This window comes from Panthera uncia, chromosome D1 (genome assembly GCF_023721935.1).
Source record: "Panthera uncia isolate 11264 chromosome D1, Puncia_PCG_1.0, whole genome shotgun sequence".
Lineage (NCBI taxonomy): Eukaryota > Metazoa > Chordata > Mammalia > Carnivora > Felidae > Panthera > Panthera uncia.
The window spans coordinates 5,620,397-5,638,837 of NC_064808.1; the positions used below are offsets into that span (position 1 = coordinate 5,620,397).

The window sequence follows — 18,441 nt, forward strand, 5'->3', positions numbered from 1 at the left end:
ACTCCAGAACCTCTCATCGAAGGAAATTTTATTTGATCAGGGAAGCCTGATGACCTAGGACTAGATTCCAAGCTGCAGTGCCTTGCTTACTCCATCTCCCGGGTGGTCTCAGTGCTCCACCAGGGAGCCCTAGGGTCCTAAGGAGCTCAGTTTAAAAATCACCGGACCTGCTGGTCTCCCCAGTTCCTGCCTGGATATTTCACAAGGCCCCTGGGGCCTGGCACCACCTTCCTAATACATGAGGCTGCAAATAGTTACACTTTTATCGTAGCCCAAAAGATTCCGATTAAAAGGCTGGCTAGCCTGTGAAGGTGGGGGCTGGAGTCGGCCTCGTGGCATGGCTCAGGTCAGGGGGCCGTGGCTGCAGTAGAGCTGGGACAAGGTCCTGCTCAGAGCGGGTCCCAGATTCCTGCACAAAGAGAGAGAGGCAGGTGAGGCTCAGGCCCCGGGCCGGAGCAACCCAGCCCCAGCCACTCCCTCTGGGTCCTTTTCCTTGCCGTCACCTCTGCAGTTGGCCGCACTTGATGGTGCTCAGCAGCAACTCCTGTTCCTTGGGGGTGGCACAGGCATCATAGGCGGCCAGTAGGCTGGGGGGGGGGGGGGGAGGGCACGGGCGGCAAGGGGGGCCGGTGGGCTGGGGGGGTGGTGGTGTTTGAGTTTCTAAAGCTTGACAACAGCGGACAGCTGGCCCACTTTGAGTGGTGAGGTCAGCATCACGGGGGACAGGCAGAAGAGGTCAGCATGGGGTAGAGGGGTCAGGACCACTGCTACACTTCCTGAGCCTGGCATTCAAGGCCCTGTTCTATCCAGCTCACACTCCCTTCGTGCTGCTGCAAATGTTCTCCAAGTATGGCCATTCTTGGCCCAGTCTTCATGGCCCAACCCCTCCTCCAGAAGCCTTCTCTGCTGCACCAGGCAGAATGTCTCCCTCCCTTCCCTCCCTCCCTCCTCCCTCCCTCTTAGTGGCTGAGATACTGTCTGGTCCTAGCTGGCTCTGTTTTCCTTACCATCTGACGTCCACTAACTCCTCTCCGTGAACTCAGTCGGGTCTGTCCAGCCCTCGAAGAGCCAGACCCCCCTGCAAAGCACTGGTTGAGCTGGATTCCACGCAGGTAGGGCAGAGGCAGAGGACCCCTAAGAGGCTCTGTTGCAGGCCTACCTGGCAGGGGTGCTGTACCGGTCCACTATGGCCGCTGCCTTCTCCCCACTCACACCGCGCACCTGCATCAGCTGTCGGGCGAACACCTCGCGCACTGACTGGGCCTGGGACGGGGGAGGACTGTATCAGGAGTGGTCCGGGGCCGGGCCACCTAAGGCGGCGCTGGGTAGAGGCAGTACCTTGTTCTTGATGGCTCCCGCATTGAAGTCACTGAAGGTGAGGAGTGAGCAGAGAGGATCTGGAGAGGGCCCAGGCCTTGATTCAGGGTCCCCGGAGGTTCCCCAGGGGCGACTGCGTAGGGTATGGCCCTGAGGGAAGAGGGAACTGAGGCCAGGACAGAGCTCTAGGGGACAGCCCCCAGCCAGTCCTTGCCCGATCCTAGGCCTCTGTGAGCCGGCCTGAGAAACAGAGGTTTTGCTCCCTCACCTTCCTTGGGGGAAGCCCAGGGCTCGAGGACAAATACACCCGCTCACCTGGTAGAGTCTCTGCAAGCCCCGCGTCATGAGGGCCAGGTAGGCAGCCGACTCCTTAACGTCCGCCGTCCGCTTCACAAAGAAGCCGTCGATGACCTGGGGAAGAGGAGGAGCCCACCCAAGAGAAGGAGGGGATCCTGGCGGGAGCCGTGGACCACGGGGTCCCTGCCAGCCTGGCCCTGCCCCCTCGGCTCACCTGAGTGTTGGTGACAGCCTGCAGCAGCGTGCTCTCCGGAAGGCTGAGGTTTTTCGCCGAGCAGTGCTCCTCCACCAGGTATATCCGGTGCCCCAGGCCACAGCGCTTCAGCCGGAACTGAGGAGGCAGACAGACGGGCAGGGTCAGGCCCGGATGCCCACCTGCCAGCTGTCTATCTGTCACGCTCAAAATCGTCACGGGTCCCTGGGCCCACCAACCCACCTCCTCATCCTCCCTAGCGTCTCTGCCTGTCTTAGAGCGGCCTCCACCTTTGCTCGCACCGTTCTCGTTGCACGGACACCCCTTCCACCGTCTCTGAATGGTGCCCGTTCTTCAAACCTCTGTTGGCCTACACGTGGCCTGACTACGCAGTTAGCCCAGCAGCCGGCACCGAGACTGAGCTGCTTCCGTCCCGCTCCTGGAGCTTTGGGTCCTATTTATCCCGGACTGCAGGGGCCGGCCACCCGAGGGTACTCGAATACGCTCCTCAGTCTGGTCCAGTCACCCTGAGCCCCTCCCGCGTGCCTGCAGGGGCTCCACGGGTCGGATCTTGGGGCTGCTTGGGTGCACCTCTAACGGGAACTCTGCTTTGAGGCCACCCGGAAGTGCCCCGGGCTCCTCTGGGCTGAGGAGGAGCCCTAGAGCAGACAGGGAACTGGGAGCACAGTGAGGCCAGTACGGGAACCTTCTGCTCGTGGAAGCGGCCATCCATGATGCTGCTGTTCAGGTCGTCCAGCCGCTTGCGCTCCACGATGTGGTCCAGGACGAGCTCCCCAGGTCTCGCTGCCAGGAAGCCAAGAAGGGTTCTATTGGTTTGCGTGTCCCACCCCCCAACCGGGCCCGGCCTCTGCTACCTGCCCTTCCGTCCATGCCCCTTACCTGGGTCTCCGGGCTCGGTCTCCTGCGCCACCCACACGAAGTCCCCAACGTGCAGCTTGCGCACCGTGTGGGTGACACGCAGCCGCTGTAGCTCGAGGAGCAGCTCTTGCCTGTGCCCGGCCCTGGGGTTGCGAGACCAGAGGCCTAGATCAGGACGCCTGATCGTGCCGCCTCCCAGCATCCTCCCCCTCGCTTCCCCCACCCCACTCACCCCTTGGCTTCACCGATGTCCACACACAACAGCACCCTGTACTCTCCAGGCCTGAGCTCCAGTGACAGCTGCTGGGCACTCCCTTCGCTGGCGCCACTACAAGGCGGGGAGGGGGCGTTGGTGTGTCTGAGGCCAGAACACCAGTGCCAGGCAGGTTCCCCCCGACAACCCACAGTGGGTGGGGAGCTCAGCTATAGCTGACGGAGACAGGGTTGGCCTCATTTCTGGGACCCCTTTTTCTCCCCTGTCGTCCCCCTCCCCGCTCCTCCTCACAGCTCAGCGGAGGCTGCTCCTGGCTCTTCTGGCTCCACCCCAGGGGGCTCCTCTGGTCCGAGGCCCACATTCAGTGAGCTCAGGCCCTCTGACTCAGCCAGCTTCTGGGCCAGCTCCAGACCCTCAGGGGTCAACGAGTACCTGGGAGATGGAGGAGAGGAACACAGACCTCCCTTTTTCACTCACACCTGGCAGGCTCTCCCGCCGGCCCCCAGCGAGGCTGGCCTCGCCAGCCTCGGTGACCCTGCACAAACAAGTCCAGTGGCTTCCACGCCCCCATGCTGTGTTCTTGCTCCCCGGATCAGCATCCTGTGGACCTGCCCAGGGATATTTCTCAGTCTGCAACAAGCACATCTCAGACAGACTTTCCCTCTCTCCGGAGCGCCTTTTCTGCGTCTCTCCCCACTACGTTCTGAGACGCGACAAATGCCGTGTCCTCCAGCAAAGCCTGTCTGCTCTTACAGTAACCTGTGGCACCCTCTCCTCTCGGATCCTGCTGGGACTCCAACAGTGGGGGCTCCTGGGAGCACAGTCCTCCCTCCCCCACCTATCTCAACAGCACGAGGCCTGAGATTAGCTGGGTGACTGTAGGGCCCCACTTGGAACATCATACCACATCTCCCCCCCTGCACCTCCTGTAGTTGACCCTACCTGGCTGGCTGGTGTGTCCTGAGAACCAGGTTCCTGTGGAGGAGGGAGCGAAGGGCTGGCCAGGGTCGAGCACTCCCAGGGGCCGCCTGTCCACAGGGGAGGAGACCCTTAGAAAGCTCCTGGTACTACCACACGTCCAGCTCCCTGGGCCCCAAACCACTGCTTGCTCCCAAGAAGAGAAGTCTCTGGTGGACTCGGGGTCTCATCAAGAGCCACTCGGCTCCACCCTTTCCCATCTCAGTGCTCACCCTGGGAGTTTTCTGGGCACACCTCCGCAGAAGCTCCTCCTTGGTCAGGAAGCCATGACCACTAGGATTCTGGAACCAAGGCAGAAATGTAACCGAGGCGGGTTCAGCACTGGGGCCAGTCCAGTCGCTTCCAGGAGCCTCACGCCCCACTGCCTGACTTCCCCTGACTCCTGGGACTACCAAGCGCTCACCAGGTGTTCCCTGTAGAGCAGAAGCAGGACTGCCCGTGCTCCCGAGTGCCGAGTGGGCCGGTAGCTGCCATGGCCTCCTGCTTTGGGCTGGGCTGAAACCTGAAAGATACACAGCGGCTTTGAAGAGGAAAACCAGTCAGCCATCAGAGACTGAATCCCTGGCAGGGCTGGGGTTCAGGTTCTATCTCAGCGCCTGGCTCCAGACAAGTCACGCAAGCTGCCTCTGTTTCCCTATCTGTAAAATGGCTCAGATGATGGGCCGGCCTGTAAAAGCTGCAGCGAAACGGTGGATGGGTGGGGTGGGGGATGGGGGCAGGGGGGGGGGGGGGGGGTCAGGGGTGTAACTGGCCTGACCCAGCCTCAGTTGTACCATCCACTGCACAACAGAAGTAGTAAGGAAAAGCCAACAATAGCAATGCCCACGACTTACTGGGCTTGGCCCCCTGAATAGCCTGATCGTGGAACTCCTCAACTGACTCTGTTTTCATTCGGTATCTCCATCCACAGAGGAGAAAACGAAGTACGAGGATAAATCATTTGCCCAAGGCCAGGCATCACTGGTGGGAGATCTGTACCCAGGCCTGATAAGTCCCCCAAGCCACAAAATCTTACTCCTGCTGTTCCCATTTTCCTTTTCACTACCCTTGCCCACTCCTCACTGGCACGGAAGAGTCCTGGGCTGTGGCAAGTGGCCCTTCTGGAGCTGGACTCTTCTCTCCAGATGGTGAACTTGGAGCCTGGTCACCTGCGGGAGCAGAAGACAGTCAACCCCACGGAATCCAACAGGTGGGAAGGTCTGAGACGCTGCCAGCTCACGTGGTAGGTGAGACAGGTGAGGCTCCGTGTGTAAGCCAGCCACTAGCCTGAGCTTAAACAGCAACTTGGACATGAGTGAGGTGCCTGAAGCTAAGGCATACCGGATGATTATGGAGACTGCTCCCGGGGGGAGACTCGGGGACCACCGACTCCTGACCCCAGCGCTCACCGCCTGATGCTCTATGCTGCTGCAGCCGCTGATCCAGCATACGGCAGAGCCTGTCTCCGAAGTGTTGTAAGATTTTTGCTTCCTTGCCGCTGCGCAGAGGCAGTGGGTACCGCCGGAGAGAGCGCAGCGCCTGGCGGCGGTGGGGGTACGGTACTAGGTCAGGGCGGGCCTGGTTGTCTGGTTCCGCCCGCACCTGTCCCCATTAAGCCGGGACCCACCTTCTGAAACACGAATTGCGTTCGGCGCCCCCTACTGGCTGCCTCGTCCCGCCATTCGGTTAGCCAGCGTATGAAGAGCGGGTTGGGGCAAACCGGCAGCGGGCGTTTCCGGCCCATGCGGACCGGCGCTGCCATGAGCCCCAGGGCGGGTCCTCTGGCGCCTCGCGCCGACGGGAATGGGACGCCGCCAGTTCTGGAGACGGGATTCGAACACCTGACTCGAAAGGGTTAGGGCCGAACCTCTCCAATCACGTGGTCCCACGCGGGGTACTAACTAGACGAGCCTTCCGCTGCCCTCCCCGCCCCTGCAGTACTCCAAGTGGTTGGTGCTGAGAGCTTTCTCTATACCCTTTCACCCCCTCGCCCCTCCCGGCCCAAACCAGCCTTCGGGGCGGGCCCCACCCAGACCCTCGGAGCCTTGACCCGCCCTTTCCTCCATCCCAGATTCAAGAGTGGGGTCCTCTTTGTGCGAGACAGGAAGGCGGACAGCGCCCCCGTGTGGCTGGGAGGGCTGGCTGGGGTGGTGCTTAACACCGAGTAACCTGAGGCTGTCAGTTTCAGTCTCACCTTTGCTGAGGAGGCTGGAGACGGGGTTTTCAGAAACGGAGAGGTGGGGGGGGGGAGGGACAAATGAATACAGCTATATTTGCAGTAGGGACATCTAGAAAGGGCTCCAGGGATGGAGATACAAAGGTAATGTAGGAGATGCTGAAGGACCTCCGAAGAAACGGAGGTCCTGAACTGGGAGGGAGCGGAGCGTGGATGCCCAGCAGTGGGGGAGGGGCGCAAAATAGGGGACGTATTAGGAAGGCCAAAGCTAGGAGGACGGAAGGGAACAGAGAACAAGTTGAAAAGGGACAAATAGGAAATGCTAGAACTCAGGGCAGGTGTGTGGAGGGAGTCTGAGATGGGCATGTGGTTGGATTCAGGGGAACCGACTGGAGGTAAGAGCCCGGACAAGGGTGGAAGGGGAGAACATGTCGATTTCGTGACTCATTGGAGATGAGAGACCCTCAAGGAGGTTTAGGTTTAGGCTTATGCAAAAGGAACCCAGGTTGAGAGACGAGTACAGCCGAATTCGGCTCGAGGATCTCGCCGGGAAGTTACAGCCTTCCCCAGCTGTTTTACGGAAGTATCGAGGCGCAGGTCTGGGGCCTTCGAGGAGCGGAGAGGAGGGCGCCGGAGCTCCAGGCCCGCCCCTTCAGACTCCGCCCAGCCGGGATTCTGCACGCCCTCCTCCCCCCCTTCCCCCCCGCAGCTAGCTCCGAACTCCCGCCTCCCTCCCGAGGCTGCCTTATAAGGAGCCTCCATCGGGCTTTCGGTTTGGCACCACCCCCTCTAGTCTCTTGTCCTAATAAGGACATCTAGGGCATCCCGTGGCTAGGGGCGGGCGGGAGCGCGTCTCCAGGGTAACTTCGAAGTCTCTCTCCCCCTCCTTGTTGCTCTTGGAAACTCCCCGAGGCTTGAGAAAAGTGGAGCCAGCCTCCTTTTCTGGCAGGGTCGTTTACGGGGCTGGGGGTCGAGCGGCGGCCTCCACCTGGGGCTCCAGGCAACTCGGCTGGTGGGCGGTGCAGCAGGATGTCTCTGACTACAATCCCCGGCATGCCCTGCGAGGGGCCCCCACTCCCGGTCGGGAAGACCGGACTTGCAACCCTTCATTTACATCCTTTATTCCAGTGATGGGATCCATGTCCCCAGTTCCCTTGTTTGCGACTCTTTATGTGTTTCTGTAGAGCTTATGGCCATTGTCATTGTTCGAGGCCAACGAAAACTCCCGTACCCTCATCCGTTTTGTTTGAAACATAGGCCCACACAAAGCTGTGTCTTAATTCTCCCGGGTATTAAGTTAGACGTAAGCCTGGCTGTCAACTCGAGAACGAGAGTCAAGTCTGGTTTAATATCTATTTCCCCTTTTCACTGTGTCTAGCACAAAATCTTTGAACTGAATTGATCGCACAAAACCGTGCCCTTCTCCCTTTATTGTTCCGTGAATTTGTCAGACATCTTTAAAAAAAAAAGGACAAAGCTCTATTTTCAAAGACTTCCTTGTAGCCTTTCCCTGGTGGTTTTTTTTTTTCTTGTTCTAATTTAATCGAAGTTGCAGATAGCCTTTTCTCAGTATGCAAGTGGCTTTGCACATGAAGGGTGCTCAAGAAATTTTTTATTGAAGACGCCTTACACTTTCTATTCTCCTTGCTCTAGGACTGGATTCCAGGTCAATGAATAAGTTGCTTCAATTCAGAAAAGCAAAATTTTCAGACCAGAAAGTGCCAAGATGGATCTTAGGAAACAGTTTCGCTGCGGATAAAGAGCGGCGAGGTCGACGACTCATTTTCGGGTCCCATTACCTAGAGCCGGGGCCCTTTGCTCAGCTGAGCGTTTCCTGGAAAATTGGGCCAATGGGCGCGCTCTCCGTGCCATGGCCCCGCCCCTCGTGGCTGCTTCGGACTACGTTTCCCAGCATGCAATGTGGCGCTGGGAGGCCTGCTGGCGAAAAAGACTCCGTTACCCAGCGAGCCCGAGAACGGCGCAGGACCCTTGGACTTCACTTCCCGTCGGCCCGTGGGGAGGGCGCCGGAAGCCCGCCCCGCCCCTCATTGTGCGGCTCATACTAAACGGAAGGGGCCGGGAGAGGCCGCGTTCAGTCGGATCCCGGCAGCAGCTGCAGCGGCTCTCGTCTTTTCTGACTCTCCTTGCTATCTCCCTTTCGCTTCCGGAAACATGGTGAGCAGCAGGCCATGGCGACTGAGGGGTGGTGGCTGCGAGTCGGTCTGCGCGCGGGGGAGGGAAAGGGGGAGCGACGTCGGCACCCCCTCCCCCAGCGCCCCGGGCGGGATGAGGGTCTCGGACCGAGGGGCGGGCGGCGTTGGGACGCGCGTGCGCGCCCGCGGGCGCTGGGGAGGGCTGCCTCGGACGACGCTCGCGCGCCCCCTGGACTCCCTTCCCCTCCCCCACCGCGCTGGTGCGCTCGCGCGGACACCGACTGTGGGGGAGGGGTCCGTGGCGCGCGCGCGCCCGCCCCTCGCGGAGCAGCCGGGGACGCGCGCCGAGGCAAGTCGGTTCACGGGGGCGCGCGTTCGATAGGAGCATGCGGCATCGGAACTCGGCCCGGGGGGCGGCGAAGGAAAAGCGCGCGAGCGGTCTTGGCGCGCGCACCCCACCCAAGGGCTGTTCCTGTCTCCGCGTCACCCTCCCTCGACTGGCGGGTCTGTCTCGAGAGCAGGTGGCAAGGATGTCTGCATCCAGGAGGGGCGGGGGCGTTGGGCCAATGGAGATGCGAGGGCGTCGGGGTCCAGGCACTGGCGATTGGAATTAGGGGCTTGCACCGCGCGACACGGAGCCGCGGGTTTGCACCGCGGAGATCACCGTTCTGATCCGTAGCGAGGGAGCCCACAAAGCGATCAGGGTTGTGTGCTCCGTACATCCGGCAGAGGCTGGAACGGCGCAGTCGGCCGGCGCGTGCGCATACGCTCAGGCCCCTCCGCTGGGCCCGAAGCCCTGGACCAGCGGGGCCTTCGGCTCTCCCGGATGGGGCCTGAGGGTGGAGCCGAGTTTGGGGAAGTGACCCAGGCGGGCACCGCCCGGAAACCACCCCGCCCGCCCCATGTTCGGCCCCAGGGCTACGAGAACTGAAGGTTGTGTAACTTGCCCAAGGCTCCAGCCGGCTGCGGACGGGGCTGATACGCCGGTCGGTAAAAGCGATTCCTTGGGGTTGAGGCCCTGGGGGTGCTACTGCCTCCGGGCACAGCTTTCTCGCCCGGACGGGCCGGGCCCTGGCGAGCACTTTTCTCCGCCTACTCCGGAAGCGGCGGAGTCACGTGGCCGGCTTCTGCAGTTCCGGGAGTGGGGGGGCACAGCTGATTTCACTGTGGGCGGTAGACCCTCTCTTGTTGAGGGTGTCCCCCAGGATGGCCCAAAATAGACGTTTAAGAAGCTTTCGGGGTCCGTGGGCACTTGGGTTTAGCTTGCTAACTTCTATCAGCGATCTTGGGGTCCTGCATTTTTCCGGGAGGACAGGGAGGTTATGGGGCAGGGCCTTAATTAGGGATTGTGATTTCTGCTTTGGTTGAAGAAGACCTCGGCAAGAAAGAGGATGGTTTGTGTAACAACTGCATTGAGTAGTTCTGAAAGACTTAGCGAGGGTTGTTGAACTCATTGGTGTCTCACCTACCATTGTGGTTCTGTTTGCAGAAGAGATGGCTATCTACGACTTGAGTACCTGGGTCCCCTTTCCCTATGTGTGAAGTTTTGAGTCAGCACTTTTATCCAGGAACTGAAATTGAGTACTTTAAGAAACGAGTCAGTAGCTTGTGGGTTCTTTTAATTCTGGGCTCACATCAAAGCCAAGGTTCTGGTCTTCACACGTCTGCAGTTTCTAGGCTGTAAGATGTTCGGTGGGGGAGGATGATGTTGAATTCGATGATTAGAGGTCTCTCCTGTGATTGCCATTCTGGGGTTGTGTCCTGTCTAGTTCTTGGACAGTGGCTTGGGTGGGAAAATGGTGACATTTATCTTGGGAAGGGGATTGATGAGCTCTTGGGGTTGAGGACCGTATTTGTTGGCATCTATGCAGATCTCCTAAGATTGCGAAGAAGGGACTTTACAGGGAGTCCCAGAAATCTTTCATTTGTAAAGTATATGTGGCTCATTCTCCAGGCCTCTGGTGTGGCAGTCTCCGATGGTGTCATCAAAGTGTTCAATGACATGAAGGTTCGTAAGTCCTCAACACCAGAGGAGGTGAAGAAGCGCAAGAAGGCGGTACTCTTCTGCCTGAGTGAGGACAAGAAGAACATCATCCTGGAGGAGGGCAAGGAGATCCTGGTGGGTGATGTGGGCCAGACTGTAGACGACCCCTACGCCACCTTTGTCAAGATGCTGCCAGACAAGGACTGCCGCTATGCCCTCTATGATGCCACCTACGAGACCAAGGAGAGCAAGAAGGAGGACCTGGTGTTTATCTTCTGGTGAGACCCTCATGCAGGCACTCCCTCCTGTCACCTGCCCCGGCCCTGCCCCACTCTTCCTTTCAGTATTGAACCTCTGTGGCTCCTGGTTAACCCAGAGGTGTGTGTTTGGGGGGAGGGTGTTGGAACGAAACACTGGTCAGAGAGGAACTTGATAAAAGCTTGAAAGCTGAGGACCAGTTCAGGGGGTTCTTGAGGTCCTCTCCCACTTGAGGGCACTTGCTAGACTCCAAGAGGGAATTTTGTCGCATGTTCTCTGACTCTCTTTCCCTCCAGGGCACCTGAATGTGCACCCCTTAAGAGCAAAATGATTTATGCCAGCTCCAAGGACGCCATCAAGAAGAAGCTGACGGGTAAGGGCCGGCATTGGTGCCATGTGCCTCTTCGCTCAGGCTTTGGCTGCAGGTGGGGGGTGGATGGCATGGTACACAAGATACCTCCCCCCCTCTCCCCTGCCTGCTGGAACGTAACCTTGTCCCTACCATCTGTTCTGATTGGCTCCTTCCCAGCCCCGACTTCCCCTCCCCCAGTGCATCCTGCTCACAGATGCTCTCATTCTTCCTCACAGGGATCAAGCATGAATTACAAGCAAACTGCTACGAGGAGGTCAAGGACCGCTGCACCCTGGCCGAGAAACTGGGGGGCAGCGCCGTCATCTCCCTGGAGGGCAAGCCTTTGTGAGCCCCCTCCAGCCCCCTGCCTGGAGCATCTGGCAGCCCCAGACCTGCCCGTGGGGGTTGCAGGCTGCCCCCTTCCTGCCAGACCGGAGGGGCTGGGGGGATCCCAGCAGGGGGAGGGCCATCCCTTCGCCCCAGTTGCCAAACAGCCCCCTCACCCCCTGGACCTTCCTCCTCCCTCCATCCCTGACGGTTCTGGCGTTCCCAAACTGCTTTTGATCTTCTGATTCCTCTTGGGTTGAAGCAGACCAAGTTCCCCCCAGGCACCCCAGTTTGGGGGGGGCCTGTATTTTTTTTAACGATGCCCCAATTCCCCACCTGTTCCTCCCTTTTCCCATGCTGCCAACTTCTAACCGCAATAGTGACTCTGTGCTTGTCTGTTTAGTTCTGTGTATAAATGGAATGTTGTGGAGATGACCCCTCCTCGCGCCGCTGGTTCCCCTCCCTTTTGCCCCTGGTCTTCGCCACTCATGGAGGCGGGACCAGTAAGGGACCTTCAATTAAAAAAAAAACAAACACACACACGACAATAAAAAGGCTCACTAACGGGATGTTTGTTTCAGGGTTGGGGCCCCAGGGACCTTGGGGCTGGGGGGAGGTGTGCTGAGATAATGAGCAGCATCTCTTTTCTATACCAGAGCTCCACCCACCCCCTCCTCACTTGGCCCCAGCAACTGGCAGAGCCCCCCTCTGACGCTCCTAGGTGGTGCCGCAGCTGGTGCCAAACTGGCTGTTGAGGTGGCTGAGCCAGGGTGCACCCGCTGCCAGTCACAGGAGTCCCTTGAGCAGAAGGGGCTTCGCGCCTGAGCTCTTAAGCCCATAGCATTTCCACGGGTGGGTCCCTGGTCGCTGAGACCCGTTCCCTGACTCCCCGCTCAGTCCTGCCTAATGGAGGCTCTGAGCTTGCAAGTTACAAATTGCCTCTTGAGCTGTTGAGTCTGTCTGTGAGGTTTTCTTTGGTTTTTCTCTACCTTCTTTCATGGATGGCTGATTCATCTGTGAGGGCTGGGTGCAGTGGCTGCTGTGAGTCAGAAGCCAAGTTAGGCCTTTGGCCTCCTGCAGATGTGACTGAAGTCCAGGGTGGGGCCAAGCCAGGTAGAGCCCAGGACTTCAGACCCAAGTGTCTTGGGTCCCACCTCCCTGTGTTTAATCAAGAGGGTGTTGGCTGTGGCCCTGAGCCTTCTGCCAATATTGCTGCTGGCTCTCCAACCTGTACTTTGGGTTTTCACCTGCCTAGGAGGTAAAAGTATCCTAGAAGTTGTACCCTAAGGGTGTGGATGCAGGATTATAGTTCCTCACTCCCAGTCACCTGAACTGGAGGGAAAAAAGCCTCTTGGTGTTAAAGCTGGTCCCTTAGTTCCTTGGAGCTTGCCAGTATCCAAGAGGGAAGCAGGAAGGAGTAGTTACCTTTGAGGACACTGGGGGGGTTACCCAGGGTCTGGTCTCCATGGTACCCTGGTGAATCTGGGCCCTGGAGCTGTGGGAAGTGAGGACAAACAGGCCTCCTTGTAGCAAGAACCAAGTTCTTTATTTGTGAACAGGATGGGGACAAATGAACTCTGGGGGTGGGGTGGGGGACAAGGTGTGGGGGCTGCCCCTTGGTCCCCAGGAGAGGAGGGAGGTCCAGGTCCCAGGCCTCCCCAAAGTTGGGGTTCTGCTTACCTGTGACCAAGGATGGTACTCATGCTGCCCTATCTTCCTTTCGTAGGACCTGACACCTTTGGGTGGGAGTAGGGCTTGGGCTTGCCCTTGCCCTGGGAGGTCATGGGGCCTGGCTAGTGGCTGCTGTGGGGGTGACATCTTGTCGGGGTGAGAAGGGGGGGGCTCTTGCCACTAAAAGTCCCCAGAGCAGGCTCTGGCTGCTCTAAGGCTCCCCCTTGAGCGCGACAAGGGTGTTCCGGAGAAGGAGGGTGCTGGCCTGCATAGGAAAGAGGTCCTTGATGCCCCCCCCCCACCCCCTGCCACCCTGCTCCCTGCTTCAGGGTGCTCCTCTTCCCACACCTCCTGTCCCTTCCGTCCTTGCATTCTTATTCTCAGCAATAACGGCCACCATTTGTTGAGGGCTTACTGCTGATGGTGGTAAGGGAAGGGGTCCTGGTGCAAGAGGAAACCTGGCCCTGAACCTCAACTGGGGCTGCTCAAGGTCCACCTCCCCCTTGACACATACTTGCAAGCATTTGGTAAGAATCTAGAGGTCTGGGAGTGGATGGCAGAGGGACAGCAAGACGGCACGGAGGCTGGAGGGCTCACCTTGGCGTGTTTGAGCTCCAGCTCTGCCAACTCAATGAGGTTCTTGCGGAAGGAGGACACACGGCGGGACTTGAAATCCATGAGCTCTGGGGAGGAGGGGGGAGAAGTGGGGACCCTGGCAGGGAAGGCTGCCCAGCGGCAGGGGTTGCGGAGCCACGGGGTTTACCCTGCCTGGCCGAGTCAGAGAGGCGTTCGAAGCGTCGGCAGCACAGTTGCTGGTTGCTCTCCGCGGTCCGCACCTCCCGGTTCCTAGTACGTGCCTTGTCCAGTGCCTTGTTGGCGTTCTCGTAGTCGGCCAGCGCCCGCAGCCGCCGGTACAGCAGGTCCTGGGGTCAGCAGGGGCACAGGGTCACTGGTGCCCACGGCCTCGCCTGCTTGCCCTCCCCTGTTGCTCCTGCTGTTCTCCAGCCCCGAGGTTTGCTCCGGGGCCGCGTCTCACCTTGGCCGCCTGTGAGTCTCGCATGTAGTATCTCAGCATGTCTGACAGCTTGAGGTCCTCGTCAGAGGCCACTCGGCCTTCCAGCTTCTGAATCAGGAAGTTTGGAGGCTGGGGAGGGAGCTTACAGAGGGGCAGCTAAGGGCTGGGGTACTGCTGCTCATCTTAGTATCAGAGAGTCCCTGGATAACCGCTCTAGGTCAAACCCTGATATTCGGGGGAGCAGGCCAAGGGAAACCACCAGAGAGTGGCATCTCATCTGGATCTTGGGAAGGAATTAGACAACAGCCAAAGGCGCTGCAGGTGTGCGAGCCTAGTATGTGTTCATGAGTTTAGTGGGGGCACTTGGACGGTGGTGGTTGGATCCTGAAAGGCCTAAAATGCAAGCTAAGAACTTCGGGCTTTGTATTTGGGGCAGTTTCTGGAAGCGGCGTGGTCACTGAAGGGCCTTGAGCAGGGAAGAGATGTGATCCAACACATTTTACAAAGACTGGCACGCTGCGGTGACTCTTGGAGAAGGGGAAGTGTGTGTCTGGGGCAGGATGTTGGCGATGCAGTGCAGCCTGCTAGAGGCACGTGGCGCATCCTTGTAAATGCCTTGGCAACCCTGGTGCCCACCCCCTCCCCTAACACCACACACACGCACTTGAGGCTGGATCCCTGTCCCCACTCCCCCTCAATAGGGTTTAACTAACGGTGAGTCCAGGGTACCGCTGGGTCCAAGTCATCACTGAACATTCCAAAATGACCCTGGAGCTTTCTCCATTTTCAGGACTCTTTTGTCCCCTGCAAAGGATCGTTGGGTGCCCTTCCAATACAGGAAGCAGTACTCACCCTTAGTCGTTCAAAGAGTTCTGCCAATTTGAGGAAGCTCCTAGGAGGCAGTGGGGAAGAGTTAGGGCAGAGATCTTGAGGGGGTGTTGCTTAAAGCCTCCCACCTTAAAGCCTCCCTTAGCACTCGCACCCCCCACCCCGCCCTTGGGGAAATCTCCCTCACTTCTCCCAAATCCCAGCAGGAAGGAACTTGTACACCTCCCACCTACAGCCCATAGTAGGTTTCCACAGTGACCCCTAGTGGGTAGACACAGTATTACAGGCATAGAGAGGGGGCAGGAGGGGTGAGAGGGAGTCCTCACGTCTTTAGCTGGTTGACCTCCTGTGTTCCCAGACTGCTCAGTGCAGCAGAGATAGGGATATAATCATCTGCCAGGCCTGTTGGGGAACAACCCTCCATCAGAGTCCCTCGGTCTGCACATCAAGCCCCACCCCTGGTGTTTGTGGTCATAGTGAGACCCGGGGCATTTCCTGCTCTCTTCTCTCCCTGCAGGGAGTAGGAATGCCGGGGAGAGGGGGCGGAGAACCCAGAATCCCTTGGGCCCTGCATACACTTGTGGGACTGCATGACACGGTCTGCCCGCAGGCAGGCATCCCGGATCCGGGTGTGGTACTCCAGCAGGAAGGTCCTCTCATGCTCAAAGAAGTCATCCACCTCCTAAGGGAGCCAGACAGGAGCCACTTATACTGAGTCAGCAGGAGCACGGCACCCATGGACATGCAAGGGTAGCACAATCTCCTTCTAGGCCATGCCCCCACCGGTGGTTTCCCTCCCACAGCCACCCTAGGCCTCAATCTTTGCTGTGGACTTGAGGCCCTGGGTGGAATCTGCAGAGGGCCCCCACGGGTCACCTTGAGCCCTGACATGCTGGTGATGAGGGCTTCATCTGCAGACTTCACAATATTCCTCAGAAATCCCCCAAGGAGCTCCTTCCTGTTCTTTCCTCGGACACTGAGCTGAAGCACACATGGGGAGAGTGTGATGTTGGGGAGGGCATTTGCACTTCCCACCCCAGGCACATGCCACTTGTGGAGCTGATGAGACAGAGGCTTGAGCCCACCTAGCATCGTGCCCCCTGCCCCCGAGGGTGACCCCAGTGCTCTGGCCCAGCTCACATCCTGGCCATATTCCAAAAAGACAAAGAAGTTGTGGTCTCGACGCAGGGTGGGGTGGGCCGCCAGGCGTTGCAGAAAGACCTCATGCATTGCAACTGTCTTCTTGAAGATTGCCAGGTACTCCCTGCAGAAAATGGCAGGAAGCTCAAGGCCCTGCGAGGCTCTGCTAGGTCTCCTGCCCCTCAGAAGCCCTGGGGTCAGAGGTCAGGGCCTCCATCCACAGGTGATGAAATCCTAGGACTCTCAGGAAGGGGGTGGGCCTGGGGCTCCATCATAGACAAGGAAAGGCCGTAACACTCACGCTTCCAGCTCCTGCTTCATTTTGGCAAACTCTTCCCGCGTGATGGAGCTATCCCCCTCACCCAACTTCTGCAGCTTTTCCCTCGAAGCCTCAAAGTCTGGCCTTGGAGGGGCTGGGGGGATCTGCTCAAAGGAGGGACAGAGCTGGGAGGTTCTCTCATTGCTGAGAAGGCCATCCCCAGCACGGGGAAGTGTGGCCCGGTCTTCTATCCCCATCCAAGCACCCAGGCCTGCCCCTCACAACCCCAGCCCGCCCTGCCCCTCCTCACAATGAGGCCGGCGTACTCCTCATTTTCCACGTAGGCATCATGGAGCCAGATGAACTCCTCGTGCTGCCGCACAACTGAGAATTCCGTTCGGGCGAAGTGAGGGAGGCAGCTCTGGAAGCCGAGAAGCCTGTCTGAGGTGTCTCTCCTCCCCTCCCAAACCCTGCACCCATCAAGCATCCTGGGCACCCACCTTTGGGCTTCCCCAATCCCACATCCCAGGTGAGGCCCAAGGTGGGCCTTGGTGGCTTAGCCGTCCATGATTTCACTCAGGATGATGGACGGGGGAGGGTTAGGACTTGGGGCCAGAGGCAAACGGCCAGCTGGAGACTAGGCGAGATGCTTGCTTTCTCAGAGGGGCAGGGGGCAGGGGCCAGGTTGAGGAACAGGGCCCGGAGTCTCTCTTGGCATCTGCCCCCCACCCCCTGGGGCAAGCAAAGGCTGGGGGCAGCAGGCTCCTCAGGCAGGCATCCGAACTGCCCTCTTGCTCCCCTGGCAGCCTCACCTTGGTTTGAACAGTGAATTTCACCTTGTCCCGCTCACTCACTGCATCAGAGATCTCCACCTGTAAGGAGCTGTCTCCCTGCGGGTCCACTGATATGGAGGAGGGCTGCCGGGGAGGGGAGGTTTCGGACATGACTGACCACGGCCCCTTACCCGCGTCCTCACCTCTGACTTCAGGTCCTCCTGCAAAGCCCACCTCAGCAGCACTGCTTCTCCAATGCCCTGGGGTCACCAGCTACCCCTAGAGGGATCCTGATAAGTCACTGCTCGGGGCTTTACAATTACTACAGCGCTTTCCCACACTTCCAACCTCAGAAGCAGCCAGAATGCTCCCCATTTCATAGATACGGAAGCAGACCACCAGAGAGGTGAAATAACTTTTCTGAAATCACACAGCCGCAAAGTGGCAGGACCGGATGTGAACCCAGTTTCTCAATTCCAGACCCCCAAATCCTTTCTTAGCTACCAGCTTACCTCTTCCCCAGCTGGTTACTTCAGGTACCCTTTGATCAGGGCCTAAAGAGAGTTAGATAAGATGTTCTCGCCCCCTTTTGAGGGGTTCCTGAGACCATTCACCACTTTTAGTCCCAAGAGGCATTGGCTTGTGGGCAAAGCGGGTGCATTTCTCTAAGGGAAAAGATCTGCGAGGCATGAAACTACGAGTTCATTCTTGCACTGAGCTTTTCAACACACATTTATTGAACACCTACTATGTCTACACCACTGTGCCAAGTGAAGGGGAAGAGGCCATTCTATCTTCAAGAATTGCTCGCCAGTATATATACATATATGTATGTGTGTGTGTGTGTGTGTATATATATATATATATATATACACACACACATATATATACATGTGTGTATATATACATATACACATACATATATGTATATATATACACTGGCAAGCAATTCTTGTATGCTCACATATACACATATGTGTATATATATGTGTATATATATATACACATACATATATGTATATATATACACATATGTATATATATATATACACACACATACATATATATATATATGTATATATGTGTGTGTGTGTGTGTGTGTGTATATGTATATATATAGACTGGCACCTTCCCACCTCTCGCATCCAGGGGTCTCACTCTCTCCTCTCACAGGCTTGGGCACATATTTGGCACATACTATGGACGACTGACTTTTACCACCCTACATTATTTTGCCCTGGCCTTAAACTTCACATAAATGAAGTAGACACCATTGTTTCCACGTTCCTTCATGAGATCCATCTATGTTGTTGAGTGCAGTAGTAACTCTTTCACTGCTGTGTAGTATTCCATATGAAAATATCAGAGTTTACGTATCTATTCTCCTGTGAGTAAGGCTTCCATGAACAGTCTCGCGTATGTCTTTTGAGGAACCTAAGTACTCATTTCTGCTGGGTATGAGAATTGTTTGGTCACAGGGTAGGCGTGTGTTTATTAAATGCTCTCACAGATACTGCCAGTTTTTCAAGGTGATCGTGCAAATTTATACTCCTGCCAGCACTGTTTGGAAGTTCCAGTCGCACAACACCCCTGCCAATACTTAGAGCTGTTAGTCCTTTTTATATTAGCTATACTAGTGGAGGTATGA

The 18,441-nt window shown here is 57.7% G+C and overlaps 3 protein-coding genes and 1 long non-coding RNA gene across 5 annotated transcripts; 1 reads left to right on the forward strand and 3 right to left on the reverse strand.

Annotated features, from left to right (window-relative positions):
- Window positions 1-13: 13 nt before the first annotated feature.
- Window positions 14-6,846, reverse strand: MUS81 (MUS81 structure-specific endonuclease subunit). The gene is made up of 16 exons (XM_049616441.1): window positions 5,485-6,846; window positions 5,267-5,396; window positions 4,941-5,026; window positions 4,282-4,380; window positions 4,091-4,159; window positions 3,843-3,928; window positions 3,192-3,332; window positions 2,919-3,014; window positions 2,708-2,829; window positions 2,514-2,611; window positions 1,829-1,945; window positions 1,633-1,728; window positions 1,339-1,467; window positions 1,160-1,263; window positions 504-587; window positions 14-409 (listed from the first exon to the last, which is right to left on the reverse strand). The coding sequence occupies exons 1-16, from the start codon at window positions 5,617-5,619 to the stop codon at window positions 343-345; spliced, it is 1,659 nt and encodes a 552-aa protein (XP_049472398.1). The 5' UTR covers window positions 5,620-6,846; the 3' UTR covers window positions 14-342.
- A 680-nt stretch (window positions 6,847-7,526) lies between these two features.
- On the reverse strand, window positions 7,527-8,182 carry LOC125912401 (uncharacterized). The gene is made up of 2 exons (XR_007454707.1): window positions 8,097-8,182; window positions 7,527-7,968 (listed from the first exon to the last, which is right to left on the reverse strand). It is a non-coding gene; the product is annotated as an uncharacterized LOC125912401 (long non-coding RNA).
- Window positions 8,113-11,676, forward strand: CFL1 (cofilin 1). Of its 2 annotated transcripts, none has more exons than XM_049616715.1 (4): window positions 8,113-8,208; window positions 10,141-10,448; window positions 10,725-10,801; window positions 11,017-11,676. In XM_049616715.1, exons 1-4 carry the CDS (start codon window positions 8,206-8,208, stop codon window positions 11,127-11,129), a joined length of 501 nt encoding a protein of 166 aa, XP_049472672.1. In that variant the 5' UTR covers window positions 8,113-8,205; the 3' UTR covers window positions 11,130-11,676. The 2 variants fall into 2 exon arrangements, with proteins under 2 accessions (XP_049472672.1, XP_049472664.1); XM_049616707.1 differs by lacking the exon at window positions 8,113-8,208 and adding an exon at window positions 9,071-9,172.
- Window positions 11,677-12,637: 961 nt separating this feature from the next.
- SNX32 (sorting nexin 32) lies at window positions 12,638-16,980 on the reverse strand. The gene is made up of 11 exons (XM_049616766.1): window positions 16,833-16,980; window positions 16,331-16,441; window positions 16,063-16,184; window positions 15,498-15,885; window positions 15,198-15,303; window positions 14,948-15,023; window positions 14,646-14,685; window positions 13,815-13,901; window positions 13,542-13,701; window positions 13,376-13,461; window positions 12,638-13,043 (listed from the first exon to the last, which is right to left on the reverse strand). Exons 1-11 carry the CDS (start codon window positions 16,962-16,964, stop codon window positions 12,990-12,992), a joined length of 1,362 nt encoding a protein of 453 aa, XP_049472723.1. The 5' UTR covers window positions 16,965-16,980; the 3' UTR covers window positions 12,638-12,989.
- Between the last annotated feature and the right edge of the window lie 1,461 nt (window positions 16,981-18,441).

Excerpts from the sequence above, each read along its gene's own strand:
- MUS81 (XM_049616441.1), bottom strand. The coding sequence starts at position 5,619 with ATGGCAGCGCCGGTCCGCATGGGCCGGAAACGCCCGCTGCCGGTTTGC. Across the intron at positions 3,333-3,842 it reads AGGACACACCAGCCAGCCAG|GTACTCGTTGACCCCTGAGG; the intron begins GTAGGGTCAACT and ends TCCATCTCCCAG. Across the intron at positions 1,264-1,338 it reads CGGGAGCCATCAAGAACAAG|GCCCAGTCAGTGCGCGAGGT; the intron begins GTACTGCCTCTA and ends CCCCCGTCCCAG.
- CFL1 (XM_049616707.1), top strand. The coding sequence starts at position 9,089 with ATGTTCGGCCCCAGGGCTACGAGAACTGAAGGTTGTGTAACTTGCCCA. Across the intron at positions 9,173-10,140 it reads CGGACGGGGCTGATACGCCG|GCCTCTGGTGTGGCAGTCTC; the intron begins GTCGGTAAAAGC and ends CTCATTCTCCAG. Across the intron at positions 10,449-10,724 it reads GACCTGGTGTTTATCTTCTG|GGCACCTGAATGTGCACCCC; the intron begins GTGAGACCCTCA and ends CTTTCCCTCCAG.
- SNX32 (XM_049616766.1), bottom strand. The coding sequence starts at position 16,964 with ATGTCCGAAACCTCCCCTCCCCGGCAGCCCTCCTCCATATCAGTGGAC. Across the intron at positions 16,442-16,832 it reads AATTCACTGTTCAAACCAAG|AGCTGCCTCCCTCACTTCGC; the intron begins GTGAGGCTGCCA and ends CTCGGCTTCCAG. Across the intron at positions 13,044-13,375 it reads TGGAGCTCAAACACGCCAAG|GCCAGCACCCTCCTTCTCCG; the intron begins GTGAGCCCTCCA and ends TTTCCTATGCAG.